General features: G+C 54.6%; 6 protein-coding genes across 6 annotated transcripts; 4 read left to right on the top strand and 2 right to left on the bottom strand.

Moving 5' to 3' along the window:
- Positions 1–47: 47 nt before the first annotated feature.
- On the top strand, positions 48–1493 carry XYL6 (Endo-1,4-beta-xylanase 6). Its single transcript, XM_062883947.1, has 4 exons — positions 48–163; positions 239–302; positions 376–638; positions 697–1493. Exons 1-4 carry the CDS (start codon positions 91–93, stop codon positions 1449–1451), a joined length of 1155 nt encoding a protein of 384 aa, XP_062742381.1. The 5' UTR covers positions 48–90; the 3' UTR covers positions 1452–1493.
- Positions 1494–1808: 315 nt separating this feature from the next.
- On the top strand, positions 1809–2728 carry QC762_507035 (uncharacterized protein; the record flags this gene model as incomplete). The annotated part of the gene is made up of 2 exons (XM_062891124.1): positions 1809–1998; positions 2157–2728. 2 exons carry the CDS (start codon positions 1809–1811, stop codon positions 2726–2728), a joined length of 762 nt encoding a protein of 253 aa, XP_062742380.1.
- An 8924-nt stretch (positions 2729–11652) lies between these two features.
- QC762_507030 (uncharacterized protein) lies at positions 11653–13587 on the bottom strand (the record flags this gene model as incomplete). The annotated part of the gene is made up of 2 exons (XM_062891123.1): positions 11653–13290; positions 13315–13587. The coding sequence occupies 2 exons, from the start codon at positions 13585–13587 to the stop codon at positions 11653–11655; spliced, it is 1911 nt and encodes a 636-aa protein (XP_062742379.1).
- Positions 13588–13946: 359 nt separating this feature from the next.
- On the bottom strand, positions 13947–15551 carry QC762_507020 (uncharacterized protein; the record flags this gene model as incomplete). The annotated part of the gene is made up of 1 exon (XM_062891122.1): positions 13947–15551. The coding sequence occupies one exon, from the start codon at positions 15549–15551 to the stop codon at positions 13947–13949; it is 1605 nt and encodes a 534-aa protein (XP_062742378.1).
- An 871-nt stretch (positions 15552–16422) lies between these two features.
- Positions 16423–17499, top strand: QC762_507015 (uncharacterized protein; the record flags this gene model as incomplete). Its single annotated transcript, XM_062891121.1, has 1 exon — positions 16423–17499. The coding sequence occupies one exon, from the start codon at positions 16423–16425 to the stop codon at positions 17497–17499; it is 1077 nt and encodes a 358-aa protein (XP_062742377.1).
- A 405-nt stretch (positions 17500–17904) lies between these two features.
- On the top strand, positions 17905–18207 carry QC762_0083190 (uncharacterized protein; the record flags this gene model as incomplete). The annotated part of the gene is made up of 1 exon (XM_062883946.1): positions 17905–18207. One exon carries the CDS (start codon positions 17905–17907, stop codon positions 18205–18207), a length of 303 nt encoding a protein of 100 aa, XP_062742376.1.
- Positions 18208–18405: the final 198 nt, after the last annotated feature.

Below are 18405 nucleotides of genomic sequence, written 5' to 3'. Positions count from 1 at the left end.
ATATAATGGACAAGGCGTCCCTTGAGGCTTCGTTATCCTGTGTCTACTGCCTTGTCCGTCTTTCAGTACAGCCTTGTTGGAGCAGCAATCATGCAGACTCTCGCCTTTGTTCTCGCTATCGCCCCGGCGACTGTCCTTGCCCAGTCCCCTCTCTGGGGCCAGTGTATGTGACAGCCTTTGTGACAGCCTTCCTCAAACAATTTCTGCTCGACCAACTAACTTGTCTTGTTTCCAACAGGCGGCGGTCAGGGCTGGACCGGTCCCACTACCTGCGTTTCTGGCTCAGTCTGCCAGAAGACCAAGTACGTAACACCTCTCGCACCAAGAGAGTTGCTCCCTTCCCCGAAGGCCATCGCTGACAAGTTTCTCTCACAGCGACTGGTACTCCCAGTGTGTGCCCGGATCCGGAGGAGGCAACCCTGCTCCCACCACACCTACCACTCCTACTCCTACCAACGGCGGCGGCGGCGGTGGCGGTGGAAATAGCTTGCACGAAAAGTTCAAGGCCAAGGGGAAGCTCTTCTTCGGAACCGAGATCGACCACTATCACCTGAACAACAACCCGTTGACCACGATCGTCAAGAACACCTTTGGTCAAATCACCCACGAGAACAGCATGAAGTGGGATGCCATTGAACGTGAGTGTCCTTTTTTTTTTTCTGGAAGAGCTGGCTCATGCTAACTTGTCCATCACAGCGAGCCGCAATCAGTTCAGCTTCTCCAACGCCGACGCTGTCGTCAACTTTGCTACCGCCAACGGGAAGCTCATCCGTGGCCACACTCTCCTCTGGCACTCTCAGTTGCCACAGTGGGTGCAGAACATCAACGACCGCAACACGCTGACGCAGGTCATCCAAAACCATGTCACCACCATGGTCACCCGCTACAAGGGCAAGATCGCCCACTGGGACGTCGTCAACGAGATCTTTGCCGAAGACGGCTCCCTCCGCAACAGCGTCTTCAGCCGCGTTCTCGGCGAGGACTTTGTCGGCATCGCCTTCCGCGCCGCCCGTGCCGCCGATCCCGCCGCCAAGCTCTACATCAACGACTACAACCTCGACAATGCCAACTACGCCAAGGTCACCCGTGGCATGGTCGAAAAGGTCAACAAGTGGGTCGCCCAGGGCATTCCCATCGACGGCATCGGCTCCCAGGCTCACTTGGCTGCCCCCGGCGGATGGAACCCTGCCTCGGGTGTCCCCGCTGCCCTGAGGGCTCTCGCTGCGGCCAACGTCAAGGAGATTGCCGTCACCGAGCTCGACATTGCCGGTGCCTCGGCCAACGATTACCTCACCGTCATGAACGCCTGTCTCCAAATCCCCAAGTGCGTTGGCATTACCGTCTGGGGTGTTTCGGACAAGGACAGCTGGAGGTCCAGTGACAACCCGCTCCTCTTTGACCGCAACTACCAGCCAAAGGCGGCATACAATGCCTTGATGAACGCCTTGTAAGGGACGTGTGGTGTTCATTCGAGTTGTGGATTTCGGGGGCAACATACGATGGCGATGGGATTGAACAGTGTGTGTATATATGGAAAGCTTCGAGGCACCTCGTTTTAGAAGCGTGGGTACCTAGACTTCAATCTGATCGTTTCTACGGTTCGTCGTTGTGTCATGTGAAATGTGTCTGATGTGCACATGTGCAGTTAAATTACCTAGGTCGACACCCAGTGACCGGTTTTCTGAGTTACCAATCGTTGGCAGGGCCCCTTTTGAACCCCGCCTTCCCCTGCATTCTACAACTGCGTCATGTCTTTCCAACCAACATCACACTTTGACCCAGGTCTCAACCTCTTCAAAATGGAAACAATGGCAGCACACCTACCACCCAGGGAACCTGTCCTCCCAGACCCCGGGAAACGAAACATTCTCATTACCAGCGCCCTTCCATACGTCAACAATGTGCCGCACCTTGGCAACATCATCGGGTCAGTCCTTTCAGCCAACACGTTTGCGCGGTACAGCAGAGCGCGCGGCTTCAACTCACTTTACATTGGTGGTGAGCTTGACTTCTCGGTCTGGTGCCCATACCCGTTTGCTGACTCGCTCCATAATCAGGTACCGACGAATACGGAACCACCACCGAGGCCCGAGCCCTAGTTGACAACTGCACCCCGCAAGAGCTCTGCCACAAATACTAGGCGATTCACGCTGCAGTCTACAAGTGGTTCAACATCAGCTTCGACATCTTTGGTCGCACCACAACACCGCTGCAAACGGAAATCACCCAAGATATCTTCCTGAAGCTCAAGGACAATGGGTCTCTCGAGGAACGCATGACAACCCAGCTCTACTGTGAGCAGCACCATTCGTTTCTCGCTGATCGCTTCGTCGAAGGCGAGTGTCCTGATTGTGGCTATGTCGATGCTCGTGGAGACCAGTGCGACCTATGCGGTAAACTTCTCAAATCCCTGGAGCTTATTCGCCCGCGCTGCAAGGTGGACGGTTCTGTACCGGTTACCAAAGAGACCAAGCATATCTTCTTGGAGCTGGATAAGCTCCAGCCAGAGGTGGAGGCTTTCTTCCAGGAGTCAGCTGCTAAAGGCGCGTGGTCCAGCAATAGAACATCAATCACAGCAGCGTGGCTCAAGGAAGGACTACAGCCGCGAAGCATTACGAGGGACCTCAAATGGGGCACTCCGGTGCCCACGAGTTTGGAAGGCTATGAAGAGAAGGTTATCTACTCGTGGTTTGATGCTTGGCAAGTTGAAATCCTGTTCCGCTGTTGACTCTGGAAAACTGTGCTCCTTGCTAACTGACGACAGCATCGGTTACGTATCGATCACAGCCAATTACACCGACCAATGGGAGAAGTGGTGGCGCAGCCCAGACGACGTGCAGCTCTACCAATTCATGGGCAAAGACAACGTTGTCTACCACAGCATCATCTTTCCCGCCACCAAAATCGGAACGCACGAACCTTGGACAAAGCTCCATCACCTCTCCACCACCGGTTACCTCACCTACGAAGGCGGGAAATTCTCCAAGTCTCGAGGAATTGGCGTCTTTGGTGATTCTGCCAGAGAAACCGAGGTGCCCTCAGACATTTGGCGGTTTTATCTCCTCTACTGCAGGCCCGAGACTGACGACAGCGAGTTCACCTGGGACGGTTTCATCAGCGCCAACAACAATCTCCTCCTCAAGAACCTAGGCAACTTTGTCAGCCGTGTCGTCAAGTTTATCAACTCGCGTCACTTCAACAATGTGGTGCCTGACTGGACACAATATGGCGAGCCTTCCTTCGATGCATTTAAAGCAGATATCAACCAGCTACTGGCACAATACATCCAAGTGCTTGACGGGGTTAAGCTCCGTGCCTGTCACACGGGCCCACGACTCAGTGCCCCTAGACAGTACACACTCCAACCAACAATAGCCCAACGATATGCCCAGGATCAGAATATCTGGGGCCGGCAACCAACTGAGCCCACCGGGGCTCAGCGGAGGCATCACGGCGACCACCACGAAGGCAGAACCAGGGTGCCGATACGGGTTGGTTGGGCAGGAGGGACTGAGGACCCATACGAGCTGCAAGAAGACTGCAGGACAGGAATCATATGTACCTATTACTGGTGGAATCAGTGGCCAGGACGCCGAAGGAGGTGCCCGGCCAAGGCAGACAGATAAGACAGGTTCGAGGACCAGGGAGCTCAGAACGGTCCTGGGGATCCGGAGGACTATAAGTAGGCCTTGCCTTTCCTACCCAAATGGCAAGGGGCAAGGACCTTGAGGCCATAACAGATTATTATACTGAGTTGAACTACCTGTTCCAAGCCGAGATACTCCCCTTGTCACAGATAATCTGTTATCATTCAAGCTCACCAAAACACACTACCCCTATACACAGCATGCCACGACCTTAACAAAACAACCCCACCTGTCGATGTCAGACAGCGACACATCGTCATCACCACCCTCACCCAGAACACTCAGCAACCGGAACCATCTAGCCGCCCTACCCTGCAACGACTGGCAAGCAGATAGTGACTTCACTTGCTCAGATTCGTCATACGGAGAATATTCGTTCGATTCTCCTAGTCCACCCTTCTTACCTGAATCCACAACTACCCAGGCAAACCAATCCAGGCGCAGAGTTCCCCTGTCGCAAGAACTGGTGATTCCCTTACCACCCTTTTCAGTCTCGCACTCTCAACCACCATCCTCCTCTCACGACGAGACCGATTCTGTGGACAATAATATTCGTCGTCCTACCATTACGTCAGCACGCCTATCACATCCGCAAACGTCTATCACCTCAGCCACACCGGCGACTCCCGCCCAGAACGTATTCCTGCGTTCAACCGAGACGAGGCAAGCCGCAGATGCAGCCACCTCGCGCGCGACAGACGACTCTACCCAGAACACCCCCGCTCGTGTTCAGGTACTTAAGGACTCCCTCGCTACCATGACCGGTGAATCCTCTTCTGGCGAGCATGCCCAACCCCAAGGATCTCGCCAACCCACACCTGAACCGCGCAACGACGCAATGGTCAGGTCTGGACGGACACCCCCACCTGGAGAGGACGCGCTTGTTCTCTACCAGCCCGCTAGTTTTGAGGTGGTAATGCGAGATGCACCACCCATTCAGAACTCCAATGTTGTCGTCAAGACACCCCCCCGCCTGGCTCCTCGAGATGCACCAAGCCCTCCAGGAGACCTACCATGCCGTGGTTGAACTACGACAAACCAAGGACACCCTGACGCCTGAACAGCTGCACAGCGTCAGCGATCAATATGAGGCCATGCGACAACTCTACAACACCATGGTCGGTATGCAGCAATCCCACCTCCAGGTTACCCGAGACCAGGTGGAACAATTTCACCGAAAACTGACGGTGGCATCCAACAACTTCGCCACCGAAGTCTATGGTGCAGTCGCTCGACTCACTGATGACGCCGACCAACGCGCTCGCGCCATTCAGCAACTCACGCTTGCGACCGTCAAGCAGCAGGCGGATCTAGCTGCATTGGCGAGTAACGTGAGGGACACCCAGGAAGCCATACAGGGTTTCGCCAACAAAACCGACACTACCCTGCAGGAACTCCTCGCCCGGCCACAAATTGACCTCGCCAAATTCGACGATGTGGCCGGAAAGCACCTAAGCTCTCCAGGAGTACACCGAGGAGGTGATTCGCTCTCTGGAAGAGAGATTGCGCGACGGCAGACCCAAGGATACCGCTTCCGTAATAGAAGAAGTGCGTACCCGACTGTCGCGTACCCCGCACCAGCAGCTGCCAGCAAACGACCGCTGCCAGCAACCGTGTCCACGGCTCCTCCCAGCAAGACGTCTTCCTCGAAGAGAGGAATACCGCCGGATATCCCGACTGACCCGCGCACTGTGCGACTCCCCCAGGAAATGGATCCTCTTTCGTCTGAGGCATTTCTCCATGCACAGATTACAGGACAATCGACACGCGCCCGCACACAATACCAATCTGCCCGCGCAGGCACCTTCGTCTCTGGAGGGACAGGAGGCAACCTCCCACCAAGGAACCCTCCCACTCCAGGAGCACCTGGCGACGATTCATCCACTGATAGTGACGATGAGCCCCGTCGTCCAAATTTCAACCGGCACCCACCCAAGAACAACACCAATCCAGCCCAAGACATCAGCGCTGCCCTACTCAATGCGCTTGACCGCCTGGGTCGTCGCCCAACTTCGGCGACGGTCAATCCAGTTCATCTGGAGAAACCGCCCAAGTTTGACGCCAAGGATCTGTCTAAGTTTCGGCCATGGTGGATGAAGGTAGAGGCTTACCTAGAAACGTACGAGAGCAGCTTCGTCACCGACGCTCATCGCATTAACTGGGTTGGCTCTCTACTGACCGACAAGGCTGCGTCTTTCCACGCGCAGCGTATCAAGACGGCGGAGAAGATGGGTCTGACTGACACCTGGACGGCATATGCCACTGCCCTCCAGTCCAGATTCAAGGACCCCGCTGTTCGACACCGCAACCTCAAGAAGATGAAAGACCTGAGGTACAAGGGGACACGGCGGAATACGTCACCGATCTTCTTGATCTCAACGAAGAGGTTTGCTGGTCTGGTCCCTCTTTCAGGACCATGTTTCCCGAACCTTGCCTGCCGACATCATCAAGATGGTATACTCTCGCCAAGGCGGCCTGCCAGATGACGACGAAGACTTCTTCGCCACGATTCAGGAGGCCGGCCAAATTTACGAGAATATGCTCACGAACCCTGGTGTGTCGGGAAAAGGCGAGCCCACTTCGAACCCGGAGCACTCGAAGTTGGGCCAACACCGCCTAGGCAAGAATCACCGCTCCCAAGCCGGCCAAAGTCCATCCTCAAAAAAGGAAAAGGACGGAAGGAAGACTGGTGGCGACAAACCGAAGATTGACGCCAAGGACAAGAAGTGGTCTTCCAACAAAGATGCTCTCCGCAACATCGACCAATCAGACATTGACCAGCGCAAACGCGACAAAATAGCATGCTGGCGATGCGGGAGAGACAACCACCAGACCCTGTCCTGCTATGCTAAAAAGGATGTCAACGGCAAGGACCTGCCAGCCCCGCCGGAAAAAACCTTTTCCACCAAACGAAAAGTCAACGAAGAGGTACCAGCACCATCCGCGACCAAACGCGCCCGAGTCGATGCCATCATGACTGACGCCGCGAGGATCACCGAGATTATGGACGACGACTCCGATTCGGATTTTCAGTAGGCTCCCGTGCCACACCACGCGGACCCGAGCCTTCCGGTGTCATCCTCCGCGCCTGTGGAATCAAACGAGCGAGCAACGACATCAGCACAGATAACAAACGACACTGTCCTGAGCCAAAACAGGCGATCGCCCGATTGTCAAGATGACGCTCATCTACAATGATGCCGAACACCCAGTACGAGTACTATTGGACCCCGGCAGTACTATCCCCGTCATGTCAATCACACAGGCAAGACGTTGAAGCTGCCCTCATTCGACGAGCCACCCCCGGCTCATCCAGGCCTTCAACGCCACAGCAGACGACCTCGGCGGAAGGTACTATACCGACCGACTCGTCCTGCGACATCAAGAGGATCATTTCTCACGACTCAACTTCGAACTCAGCGCTATGGACGACCAATGCGACATAATACTTCCGCAGTGGTGGCTCCAACAACACCAGCCTGCTGGATTCTTCGGCGACGCAAGAAAGATCACCTTCTCCTCTTCCTATTGCCGAGAAAATTGCACCAGCCGCGCGATGCGGAAGACCCGTCACCAGCCAACAGTCGCCTCGGCACAAGCCGCGGCAGAAGCCGCCATAGCAGCTGTCCCTGAGAAGTTCCGAGAATTCCTCCCCATCATGTCCAGCGAGGCCGCCTCAAGACTCCCGGATCACCAACCATGGGACCACGCGATTGACCTCCAAGAGGGCAGGACGCCCCGTGGGGACCACTCTATGCCATGAGCGCCAGAGAGCTGGACGCCTTAAAACCTTGGTTGGAGAAGATGATCAGTACTGGACGTGTCCGCAGATCCACATCATCCTGCGGCGCCCCTCTCATGTTCGTGGAAAGAAAGACCCGAACGACCCTCTCCGACCGGTGGTCGATTACCGCGGCATTAATGCCGTGACCATCCCGGTCCGATACCCAATTCCGCTCATCAGCGAGCTCCAAGCCCGTTTCCGCACGGCCCGCTGGTTTACCAAAATCGATCTAAAGTCAGGATTCTGGCTCGTTCGGATCAAGGAAGGGGACGAGTGGAAGACCGCATTCAGATGCAAATACGGACTCTTCGAATGGACTGTCATGCCGTTTGGACTCATCAATGCACCCGCCACCTTTCAGTCCATGATGAACCACATATTCAGGGACCTGATCGACGTCGGCTTGCTGGTGTACCTTGATGACCTCCTCATATACGCGGACACTGAAGAAGAGCACGACCGTCTTGTGAAAGAAGTCCTCCGCCGCCTCACCGAGAACAAGCTCGCTGTAGCCCCCCAGAAATGTCATTGGGGGGTCCATGAAGTGGAATTCCTAGGCTACATCATTGGTGCCAATGGCATTGCAATGGCACAGGACAAAGTCGACTGCATCAAGAAATGGGAAGCCCCCAAGAACCTTAGAGAGATGCAGCAGTTCGTGGGTTTCGCCAATTTCTATCGCCGGTTCATCAAGGGGTTCTCCGCAATCGTCAAACCCTTGACGGACATGGCAAAGGTAGAAAAAAGGGCCTGGACCTGGACTGAGCAAATGAACAAGGCCTTCCTTACCCTGAAGTACCTGTTCACAACCGCCCCCATCTTAGGACACTTCGACCCCGACAAGGTGGCCTACGTGGAAACGGATTCATCAGACTTCGCACTCGGAGGAGTGCTTTCCCAGAAAGGTGCCGATGGCAAACTCCACCCCATCGCCTTCCATTCACGCAAGCTCATGCCAGCCGAAATGAACTACGAAATTCATGACAAGGAACTTTTGGCAATTGTGGATTGTTTGGACCGATGGAGACAATACCTGGAGGGAGCTAAGCACCGAATAGAGATCTACTCGGATCATCAGAACCTCGCCTACTTCACTACGGCCAAAGTGCTCAACCGAAGACAGGCAAGGTGGGCCCAACAGCTCTCGAGCTACTGGTTTATCATCAACTACCGCCCGGGTCGGCTCAACGAGAAGGCAGATATCCTCTCTCGATTGTCCCAACACCGACCTGAGAAAGGGGGGAGTGAAGACCAGCCGATTACGTCAGTCTTGCAGAAAAAGCATTTTTCCAACTCCGAAGGCACCATGTTCGACCAACATTCAGCCTGCGTCCTCCTCTCTTCAGCCCGCATCGCCAGCCTGAGGACCGAAGTCCCTCGCTGGACTAAGGAATTTAAGGACAAGGTCGTGAAGGAAGGACGCCAGGATCCAGAGTACCGTGCGCAATTATCAACGCCCGGCAAGAACGTGGCCATCAAGGATGGACTGCTTTACCGCAAAGACCGGTTATGGGTGCCCAAGACGCTCATCCGGGATGTCCTCATCTCAGAACACGACACCAAGGTGGCAGGACACATGGGTTCAGACAAGACGATGGAACTGATTACACGCAACTTTTGGTGGCCTAACCTGGAAGAAACAGTCCGAGAGTATGTCCGCGGGTGCCTTGAATGCCAATCCAACAAGCCACCCCGACACTCCGCTCATGGGCTGCTTCAACCAATAGAGCTTCACTACAAGCCGTGGCAGACTGTCGCCATGGACTTCATCACTGACCTACCTCTGTCAAATGGATGTGACTCGATCTGGGTCATGGTCGACCCCTTCACCAAGATGGCACACTTCGTCCCACTAAAGGTGGAAAGGAAAAAGACCGAGGACCTGATTAAGATTTTCGCGCGCTCCTACTGGAAGCTGCACGGAGTACCCTAGACATTATTTCTGACCGAGACTCTAGATTCACGGCTCACCTCTGGAAAGACTTCCTCAAACTCGTCGGTGTACGAACACGCATGAGCACCGCCTTCCACCCACAGACCGACGGACAGACCGAGCGACTCAATCAGACCCTAGAGGTCTACCTTCGCGCCTTCGTCAATTATGAAATGAGCAACTGGGAGGACCTCCTGCCAATTGCCGAGTTCGCCTACAACAACACCGTCTCTTCCTCGTCTGGAATGACACCCTTCTTTGCTAACTACGGCTACCACCCCGCCGCGCACAAGCCCTCACTCGGTACGACCTCCAATCCTGGCAGTCAGTTGTACGCTCATTGGATGATACAAATCCACAAGCAAGCAAAGGACCAGCTGGAGAAGAGCCGTGTCCGAATAAAACACTGGGCCGACAAGAAACGTTCTAAGGCACCCACCTACGCCAAAGACGACCTGGTCATGCTGAACGCCCGGAACATCAAGACCAAGCGGCCGGCGAAGAAGTTGGACAAGAAGATGCTCGGACCATTCAAGATCCAGAAGGTTATATCACCCACCGCCGTCCGACTCACGCTTCCTGAGGGCTGGCGAATTCATAACTCATTCCACGTCTCGCTCATAGAACCCTACCGCGCCGGCAATCAGGGAGAACCTGACGTTCGCCGGGTCCTGCGGGAGGCAGCCCCTATCGAGCCTGAAGACTACGAGATCGAGAAAGTTATGGATTCGATCTCTGCCCAAGGAAGTGTGAAGTATCTGACCAAGTGGCATGGTTGGCCAGCCAGGAAGGATTGGACATGGGAACCATGGGAGCACTTCCACTCTAACGGAGCCAAAGCAGCCGTCTTGCAGTTCCACCAGCAGAACCCAGGTAAGCCCAGAGACCCCGAGCAACCAACTGACAAAGTGAAGAAGTGACTGGCAACAAGCGGCTCGAGGGCGCGCCTAGAGAAGGGGGGAGATTGTGTCACACGGGCCCACGACTCAGTGCCCCTAGACAGTACACACTCCAACCAACAATAGCCCAACGATATGCCCAGGATCAGAATATCTGGGGCCGGCAACCAACTGAGCCCACCGGGGCTCAGCGGAGGCATCACGGCGACCACCACGAAGGCAGAACCAGGGTGCCGATACGGGTTGGTTGGGCAGGAGGGACTGAGGACCCATACGAGCTGCAAGAAGACTGCAGGACAGGAATCATATGTACCTATTACTGGTGGAATCAGTGGCCAGGACGCCGAAGGAGGTGCCCGGCCAAGGCAGACAGATAAGACAGGTTCGAGGACCAGGGAGCTCAGAACGGTCCTGGGGATCCGGAGGACTATAAGTAGGCCTTGCCTTTCCTACCCAAATGGCAAGGGGCAAGGACCTTGAGGCCATAACAGATTATTATACTGAGTTGAACTACCTGTTCCAAGCCGAGATACTCCCCTTGTCACAGTGCCGGACTGTTGACAGCGCTCCAGATTTCTCAGCGTGGAAATGGCTTCCTCCAGGCGAGTAAACCTGACAACAGTCTGTACGAGAGCCCAATTTGCCAAATGCGCCGCCGTCATCGGTCCTGCAATCAATCTGGTCCACCTGTTGGCCTCTCTCATTTCCCCTTACATGCCCACCACAGCCGCGGCTATCAACTCACAGCTTCGTGCCAACGCACTGCCTATTCTCGAGGAATGGACTGCCGATTCCATCAGACCGGGACATGAGATCAGATTGTCACAGCATCTCTTCTCCCGAATCAAACCCGAGAAAGCAGAGGAGTGGCGACAGAAATATGGCAGCGAGGAGGCCAAGAAGCTGAAAGAGGAGGAGGCTGCCTTGAAGGCGAATAAGGCTTCGAAAAAGAAGAAGGGGGTGCTGCTAAAACAGCGGGAAGTGCCTCTGCTGTCCAGCCTTCCATGACAGAGGATGATATTGCAAGTACAGTTTCGACAGAGGCATCTTTGGACGGCCTGAAACTGAATTGAAGCTTTCTTTTTGGCGTTGGATAGAATGTAGATTATCAAACACATTCTAGACGGAATCACATAGTGAGAATGGTTCATAGTAAAAAGTGAGGAGAAAGGTCACGGGCGTATCCTGTTGTTTTTGCTGAGTTTGGATTCCAGGCAGTTCACTTGAGCATGTAATTGGACTCGTGATGGTGTCTGACCAAAATAAAGTCATCCAAAAGGGCGTTCCAAGACAACCTAAGTATTGTGTCCGTGACGTGCCATTCAATCCTACTTTGCCCTATTTTCTGTCCCTCCACAGTATCTTGGGCGAAGCAAGACAAGCACTGTATCATCGCAGTCTTTGATGCGTCTTGCTCTCCTGATTGTCAATACTGTTATACTGAATTGCCCCCTCGGGTGGCCGCAACCCCCGCGCCTCCGAACGCTCTCCCAGGTACTCTTCCGGACTCAAACCTTCGGCGTCGGCTTTCAAGTTGGCAAACTCCTCGAGGGCCGCGCAGTACGGCAGCGGCTCCTCTCGGTCCCCAGCGTCAGGATCCCAGTCCTCAAACCATTCCCAAGGGTCATCCCCGTATGCCACCCGGCCGTCGCGAGATATAAAACTCCACCGTTCCGTTTTATGTCCACGAACCGTTCCTCCCTCAGGGACCGGGAAAGCAAATACCAAGCCACGGATTTTGTGGCCGGGGACGTGAAAGTATCGTCCCCATGCCCATCTTGGCGCAGTGCTCCGGCGGTGTTCGACGCTGTCATCCTCCGAGCTTCTCTCGCTCGCGCCGCAGTAGTCTTCGCTTCTCGTGTGTGTGGAGATGAAGACGCGGTTGTAGGAATTGACCGCATCGTGTACCCGCCGGTCATCGTCGTTGACAGGTGCTTGGCCTCGCAAATATCGGAGCAGAGCAGCTTCCGTGACAAACTCTGTCCTAAGCAAGTCATTGCCAGACCCTGACGATTCGGGGTTTAGTAGGGTTTCGTCCCCGACCTCTGAGACACCATCACCGGTGTCATCGTAGACGTCCCCCAACAGAGAGGTTTCGCCATACGCCACCTCTTCATTATGAATTATCTGTATAGACTCTAACTGGAGCCCCTGGATTTGAGTTATGTCTCGTATCTGTTGCGAAGAGACAGGGATGTTATCGAGGCAGAGATGGCGCAGCGAGGTGGCGTTAGCCTTGATGAGTTGCGGCAAGGGGCCTGGTGAGGGAATCATGGAGGACAGGCTCAAGGACCGCAGAGCGAATTGACCGTTGCCGAGCCACTTGAGCATGGTGCCTCCAAGAGTCCAGGCTTGAGAATAGTGTTCGACTGACGTTGAGTCGACGTCCATGCTAAGCTTGAACTGACGTAGGCTTGGCGCTGCATTCAACAGTGCCGTTTCTAGTCCCGCCAACGCATCGCCGGGAAAACCCCTCCTCATCCACTCCATCATGATTATCTCGAGTGATTCCAGGCCTTTGAATGCCGAGTCCGGGAACGGGCGGGAAAAGGTACAGCTGGGGAACTCGTCATACCAGCGCAGGTTTGCCACGGCCGATGCCGATCTACCCATGACGGGGAGGAGGAAGAGAAAAAGCCCATCATTTGTTTCGGGGTTCTCCTCAGTCTCATTTTGGAGGATTTGAAGGTGACAAGCGCTGATGGGATACTCCAGATCGGACAAAGTCCTTTGCAAGGTCATGGGACGTGAGACAAAAGTCTGTAGGTTGGGCAGATTGTCGACAGCTGCTTCGAAAATGGGACGGAACGAGGCAATAGTATTTTCCCGCGTAGCGGCAATCACATCATAGTCGACACCATCCCGCGAGGGATCTGCGGGGGTGTTGAATAGCCAGAACAGGGATGTAGATGCAGTTTCCATGTGCTGATGTAGACCGTCGAGGACGCCTAGTTCCTTGCCGTCCTCAAGGTATATCTTGGCGATAGTTTTGTTTTTGTTGCCAAAGTCACCGAGGGCGTAGCAAATCTCAAGTCACTCAACTTCCCTCACGTGCTGAACTAGGTGAGGACTGTTGCAAATTGCGAGAAACGCGTCGCGGTCGGCAATGAGTTTGGATATGTAGATGCGGAAGAAGAGCCGGCTGGCGGCGACCGGGGCGAGGGCACGGCAGCTGAGTCTCAGGGCTTGGACGTCGTATTGGTCAAGTCGGTCGCTCCATAGGATGGATAGCAGCAACTCGGCCGGCAGCGACAAAATGTACATCTTTGCTGGCGGTGCTGGTTCCCCTCTCACTTGTGTTGACCGCTGCTTTCGTGACTTCATGGTTGGATGATGCGCGACGGTATGGGGGTTTAGTGTGCATTTCAGCTGGGGAAAGACGTAGGCAGGTATATATAGGTACCTCGAGCTTCGGACGAACCCCGGATGAACGCCTCTGGACAGGCCTCCAACCCTGCATTCCATTGCCCAGACATAGTTGGCCGGGCAGGCATATTCGCCCAAACATACTCACTCACCCAGGCGTATTTGCCCAGACAGACGGAAAAGCACTGTCGATAAAAGTTGTAGCGATCAGTCAAACCAACTAGTTCACATATTTATTGATTTGTACTACAGGCTCTAAATTCTCGTCCACAATAGGGCAAGTCCTGGAGCTGTCTACCTAGGTACCTGGCAATTTACTAAAGCGGAGGGCGGATCGCATCCTCACAGGTCCAACACCCCTCTCCTGTGCAAGACGCATCGAATTTGGCCTTTTGAGGATACGGGCACACTACCCTAGCCTCAGTCGTGCCATCCAACCTAGTCACATTCACGGGCGAAGCCTCAGGAGCAATGCCCTGCTCGACCCAAGCCCGCAGTTGTCCCAACAGCTCGAGGGGGTTTCCACTCGGGCCGCCAAAGCAATGCTCAAGACCAGGGACTTCGTAATGTCGGTAGAACTCCTGTGTCTCCGACACAATGGCAGACACATCCTGATAATACCGCTCGGTGGCCTTGGGGGTCAAGAGCTGATCGATCAGCCCATGCCAGCTGATCAACTTGCCGCCTTGTCTCTTAAACTCAGCCAAGTCTGTGTCGTCTGTCTCGAGCAAAGAACCAAAGTCCTGTTTGGTGGCTTTCACATAGCGATCCAGCTCCCTGTGAGTCATGTTGGAAACATCCGCCGTTGAGCTCTTCTCAACAAACAACTCAAACCAGTCCTTCCCAAGCGGGTTTGCCCTTCCAACACACCCCTCCTCGGTACAATTCGTCGCCACAATCCCAGACCCGTTCACAGTCAAATCACTCCCCGGCACAAGCCCATACCACACCTTCCTCCCATCCACCATCTCCCTCCCATGCCAAGTCTTGTTCACCACCGCCGCCGCCACTTCCGTGATCGTGATCACCCTCCCTCCCAACTGAGCACACTCAACTTCCCTCCCCACCATCCCAAACGGATCAAACACCCCCAAACACCCCTCCACCTCTTGCACAATCCCATCCACCACCCCATCCAACCCATCACACTGCTTTGTGGCCTCCTCCCCAATAGCATCAACCTCACAACCGAACGGCCACTCCCCCCCCTCATTCATCACCACCTGCGGCCACTGAAACCCGCCCATCGCCTCACTCCAATACACCGCCGGCGCCCCGGCAACAATCCCGTCAAACAAGCCCGGAAACCTCTGCGCAAGTACCATTCCTTGCCTCCCGCCCTGGGAACACCCATTGAAGTAGCTGTATTCCGGCCCCTTTCCGTAAAAAGCCTTGATGATTTCTTTACCTATCAAGCCCATATCACCAAGACTTGCGCTCCCCAGATTGAGGAGGTTATACAAGTTCACGTTTCCCTCGCTTAGCAGCGCCCACCGACGGGCGGTGGTGTCAGACCCGAGGCCGGCGTCGGTGGTGATGGTTGCGTAGCCTTCTCCTAGGCCGCCTTGCATGCCGGCGTAGGAGAGGTCGAAGCGGCCGGCTTGGTAGCCGCCTCCTCCTACGGCTAGGAGGCGGGAGTTCCAAGGGTTGGTGGGGTTGGTGGTGAGGTTGGATGATGATGAGGCGGCGGGCAGCCAGGTTTCGATGACAATGCTGTCGTTTTGGCCTGGGTGGGTGTAGGTTAGGGTGATGTTGCAGAAGGAGAGGTTGGTGTAGGCGATTGCGGGGGCAGTGAGGCGGTAGATGGCTGGGACGGAGGCAGAGTAGTTGGTTACCGGGGTGGTGGTAAGGGAGAGGAGGGAGGCGGAGAGGGGGAGGGGGAGGGAGGAGAAGGTGGTGGGGTTGCAGAGGTGAAGGGACATGGTGGTGGTGAGAGATGTCAAGTTGGTACGGTGGTGAAGTGATGATGAGAGTTGGGAATAGAGGGAGGAGGTTCAATTTATAGACGGGTCATGTAGGCAGGTATCCGCTCACCATGGCGATCGACTGACACGGCAGATCAAAGTTCCGTGTGAATATGACTGCTGAAAGTTCCATGCAAATATGACTGTGCATCGCCTCCATACGGCTCGTTATCACATCCAAAAGCAGTTCTACACCACGCGTCGAGGTGAGGTTGATTGAGCATGTTCAGGGAACTCACAGCGCAGGTTCATGTTGTCATTGAAGCATGGAGAGTGATCCTGTCGGGGGGCTGCTAATTCCGAGCAGTCCGAGGCAAATAATACACCGCGGAGAGCGCATAATCCTTCTGGTTTTGGTTTGGTGGGTTCTAGGTTGTAATGCATGTTGGTTCACGGCTCGGCTGTGTAACGCGAGACGGCTTGACAACATTTCCGGCCACCGAGTGGCTCCAGGTGAAGATGACCTCGGGAAGTTCGTCCGTGGCAGACATTGCTGAGCGGCTTTGTCATGGTCCAGGCTGTTGAGGCAATAGGGAGCCTTGGGAATATGTGCTGCCCTTGTCAACTTCTTCGTGACAGCAGCTCACCAGGAGAGGAAGACCTAGCAAAACGCTAGTCATGATATATGGGGCGTGCGGCCGGAATAACTTGTCGGACATCATCGACATTCCCCGCCAGGCAAAGTGCCCGCCAACAAACCTGTGAATGGCACCCTACAGAGACCCACTCACTGTGCTGCCTAAACCACTAGAGAAAAAGGCACCTAGCCTGTCATAAGAGGACCAAGACCCCGGTTGCTGTTCCTCATTCGCATATCGACACAACAGCAATGGCCCGTCTTCAGGACCTCCCCGTGGAGCTTCTTACAAAGATTGTCGAGGATTTCTGCTGGTGTCAATCACCTCCGCCTCACGCCGACTGCCATTGTTTGACGATACGGTGCGAAGCCCATCTTGGTAGAGAGGAGACTGGCCTCGAGGCTGATTATGAGACGCTTGCCGCACTCTGCTTGACGTCCAGGCTGTTCAACGATCTCGCCACAAAGCACTTGTACCACTACATCCCGGATCTCGACTCGGACGCTCAGTGGTGGCTGCTCCTTCGAACACTGGTTACTCGCCGTGATCTTGGCCAACATGTCCGATCACTAGACATAGTGACCCGGGATTATAAAACGACACCAGACTACCCAGAAGTCGAAAGATATCTGCAGGACCAGGTGAAAGCCTTGCAAGCTCAGCGGGTAGAGGCTGGCGGAAAACTCTCACCATGGGAAGAACGGGAATTCAGCACTGGGGCGAGCAACTATCTAATCAGTCTCTTGACATCTTTGTGTCCCAACGTGGAGAGCATTCGCGCCCGGCTCACCGGGGATTCCTTCGATTTCTGTGGCGCTCAGACGATGTCGATGTTGAAAAAGGTTGCGTTCGAGTGGTATGATACAGAAGGCGGAATCTGTCTTGCTGGTCTCCGAAACCTTCTTCAGGCCGCTCCCAGCATTGAGAGCATGATAATCTCACCCTTCAGTCAGGAGGATGACGACAAGCTTGAGTTGACGTTGAACAAACTCACCTATTTGGAACTGAGGCACTCCATGGTGGGGGCTGGAGCTTTGGATTCCATCTACAAGTTGTGCCCAAACCTCGAGATATTCAAGTATGAGACCGGGGACGCCTGCATTGGCTATGAGCAATTTGCACCCCAGGACCTTCAGCGGGCGACTCTGAACCATGCTCAGAAGCTCAGGATGCTGATGATGAAGGAGGGCCCTGGCAGATGGGAAGAATTGTATGACGACCACCTGCATCCGGGCGTGTACGAAGATGCCTTGGTGGAATTGGATGCTGCACTGAAGGCTCGGGGGATTGAGTGCAGGATAACGCCGTTGGAGGACGAAAGTGTATAAATACCTCGGTAGGACTAAGATCAAAAGTTTGCCAGGTGTCAACCCACTTCGGCCATGGCTGCGTGGGTGTTTAGCTTTGGTGGCTTTGGGGCACATGTCGGTAGCATTCCATGTCCAAAGTGTTCCTGCAACCCCTCACCTTCAATCTCCTCCTCCAACCTCCCGTCAGCCAGCCGCAACAATGGCCGGCTTCCTGGATCTCCCTCTCGAGCTTGTTACAATGATCGTTGAGCAGCTTTGCAAGGACAGCAACTTCGACAACCGGTGCCCTCGCTTCTGTTTGCCTGACATGCAGACTTCTCAACAACTTTGGCACAAAACACCTATACCACGATCTCGAGTGTATCCAGACTTTTTGGTCACTGCTCATCCGGACAATCATCAAACGCCCTGATCTTGCACAACATGTTCGCTCCGCCTGGGTACAAGTCCAGTTACCTGTGGACTGCCCGCCCGACGTCAGAACCTACTTTCAAGAGCGAATCGACAACGCCCATCCAGGCCGGGAAAACAGAGTATATGTTTAAAAAGAGGCCATATCAGTTCGCAGCTACCATGCTTGCAAGTCTTTGCCCCAATCTGGAAACCCCTAGAGGCCCAGATGCATCATTGGAGCACGTTCCACTTTTGTCTTCCCAACAACCTGACGAGACTGAAGAGGGTTCAATTCTGGCATTGGAGCTTCAACCGGGGCGAATGGGGACCTGAGCGTCTTCTCTTCCTGATTCAAGCAGCACCCAATATTCAAGAAATGCCCCTCTCCGGGGTGTACGATGACGTGGATGGGGGTCTCGAAGGGCGAGTCCTTGACAAACTTACCCACCCAAAAATAGATTTCTGACCAATATGTTCACCATGGCCCCTCTGGGGGGCTCTTCCACTCATTCGAATTTGCGTTTGTAGCGG

The sequence above is a fragment of the Podospora pseudocomata genome, chromosome 5 (assembly GCF_035222375.1).
Source record: "Podospora pseudocomata strain CBS 415.72m chromosome 5, whole genome shotgun sequence".
Classification (NCBI taxonomy): domain Eukaryota; kingdom Fungi; phylum Ascomycota; class Sordariomycetes; order Sordariales; family Podosporaceae; genus Podospora; species Podospora pseudocomata.
The sequence above is the reverse complement of the archived record's forward strand: the minus strand, read 5'-3'. Positions and strand labels throughout refer to the sequence as shown.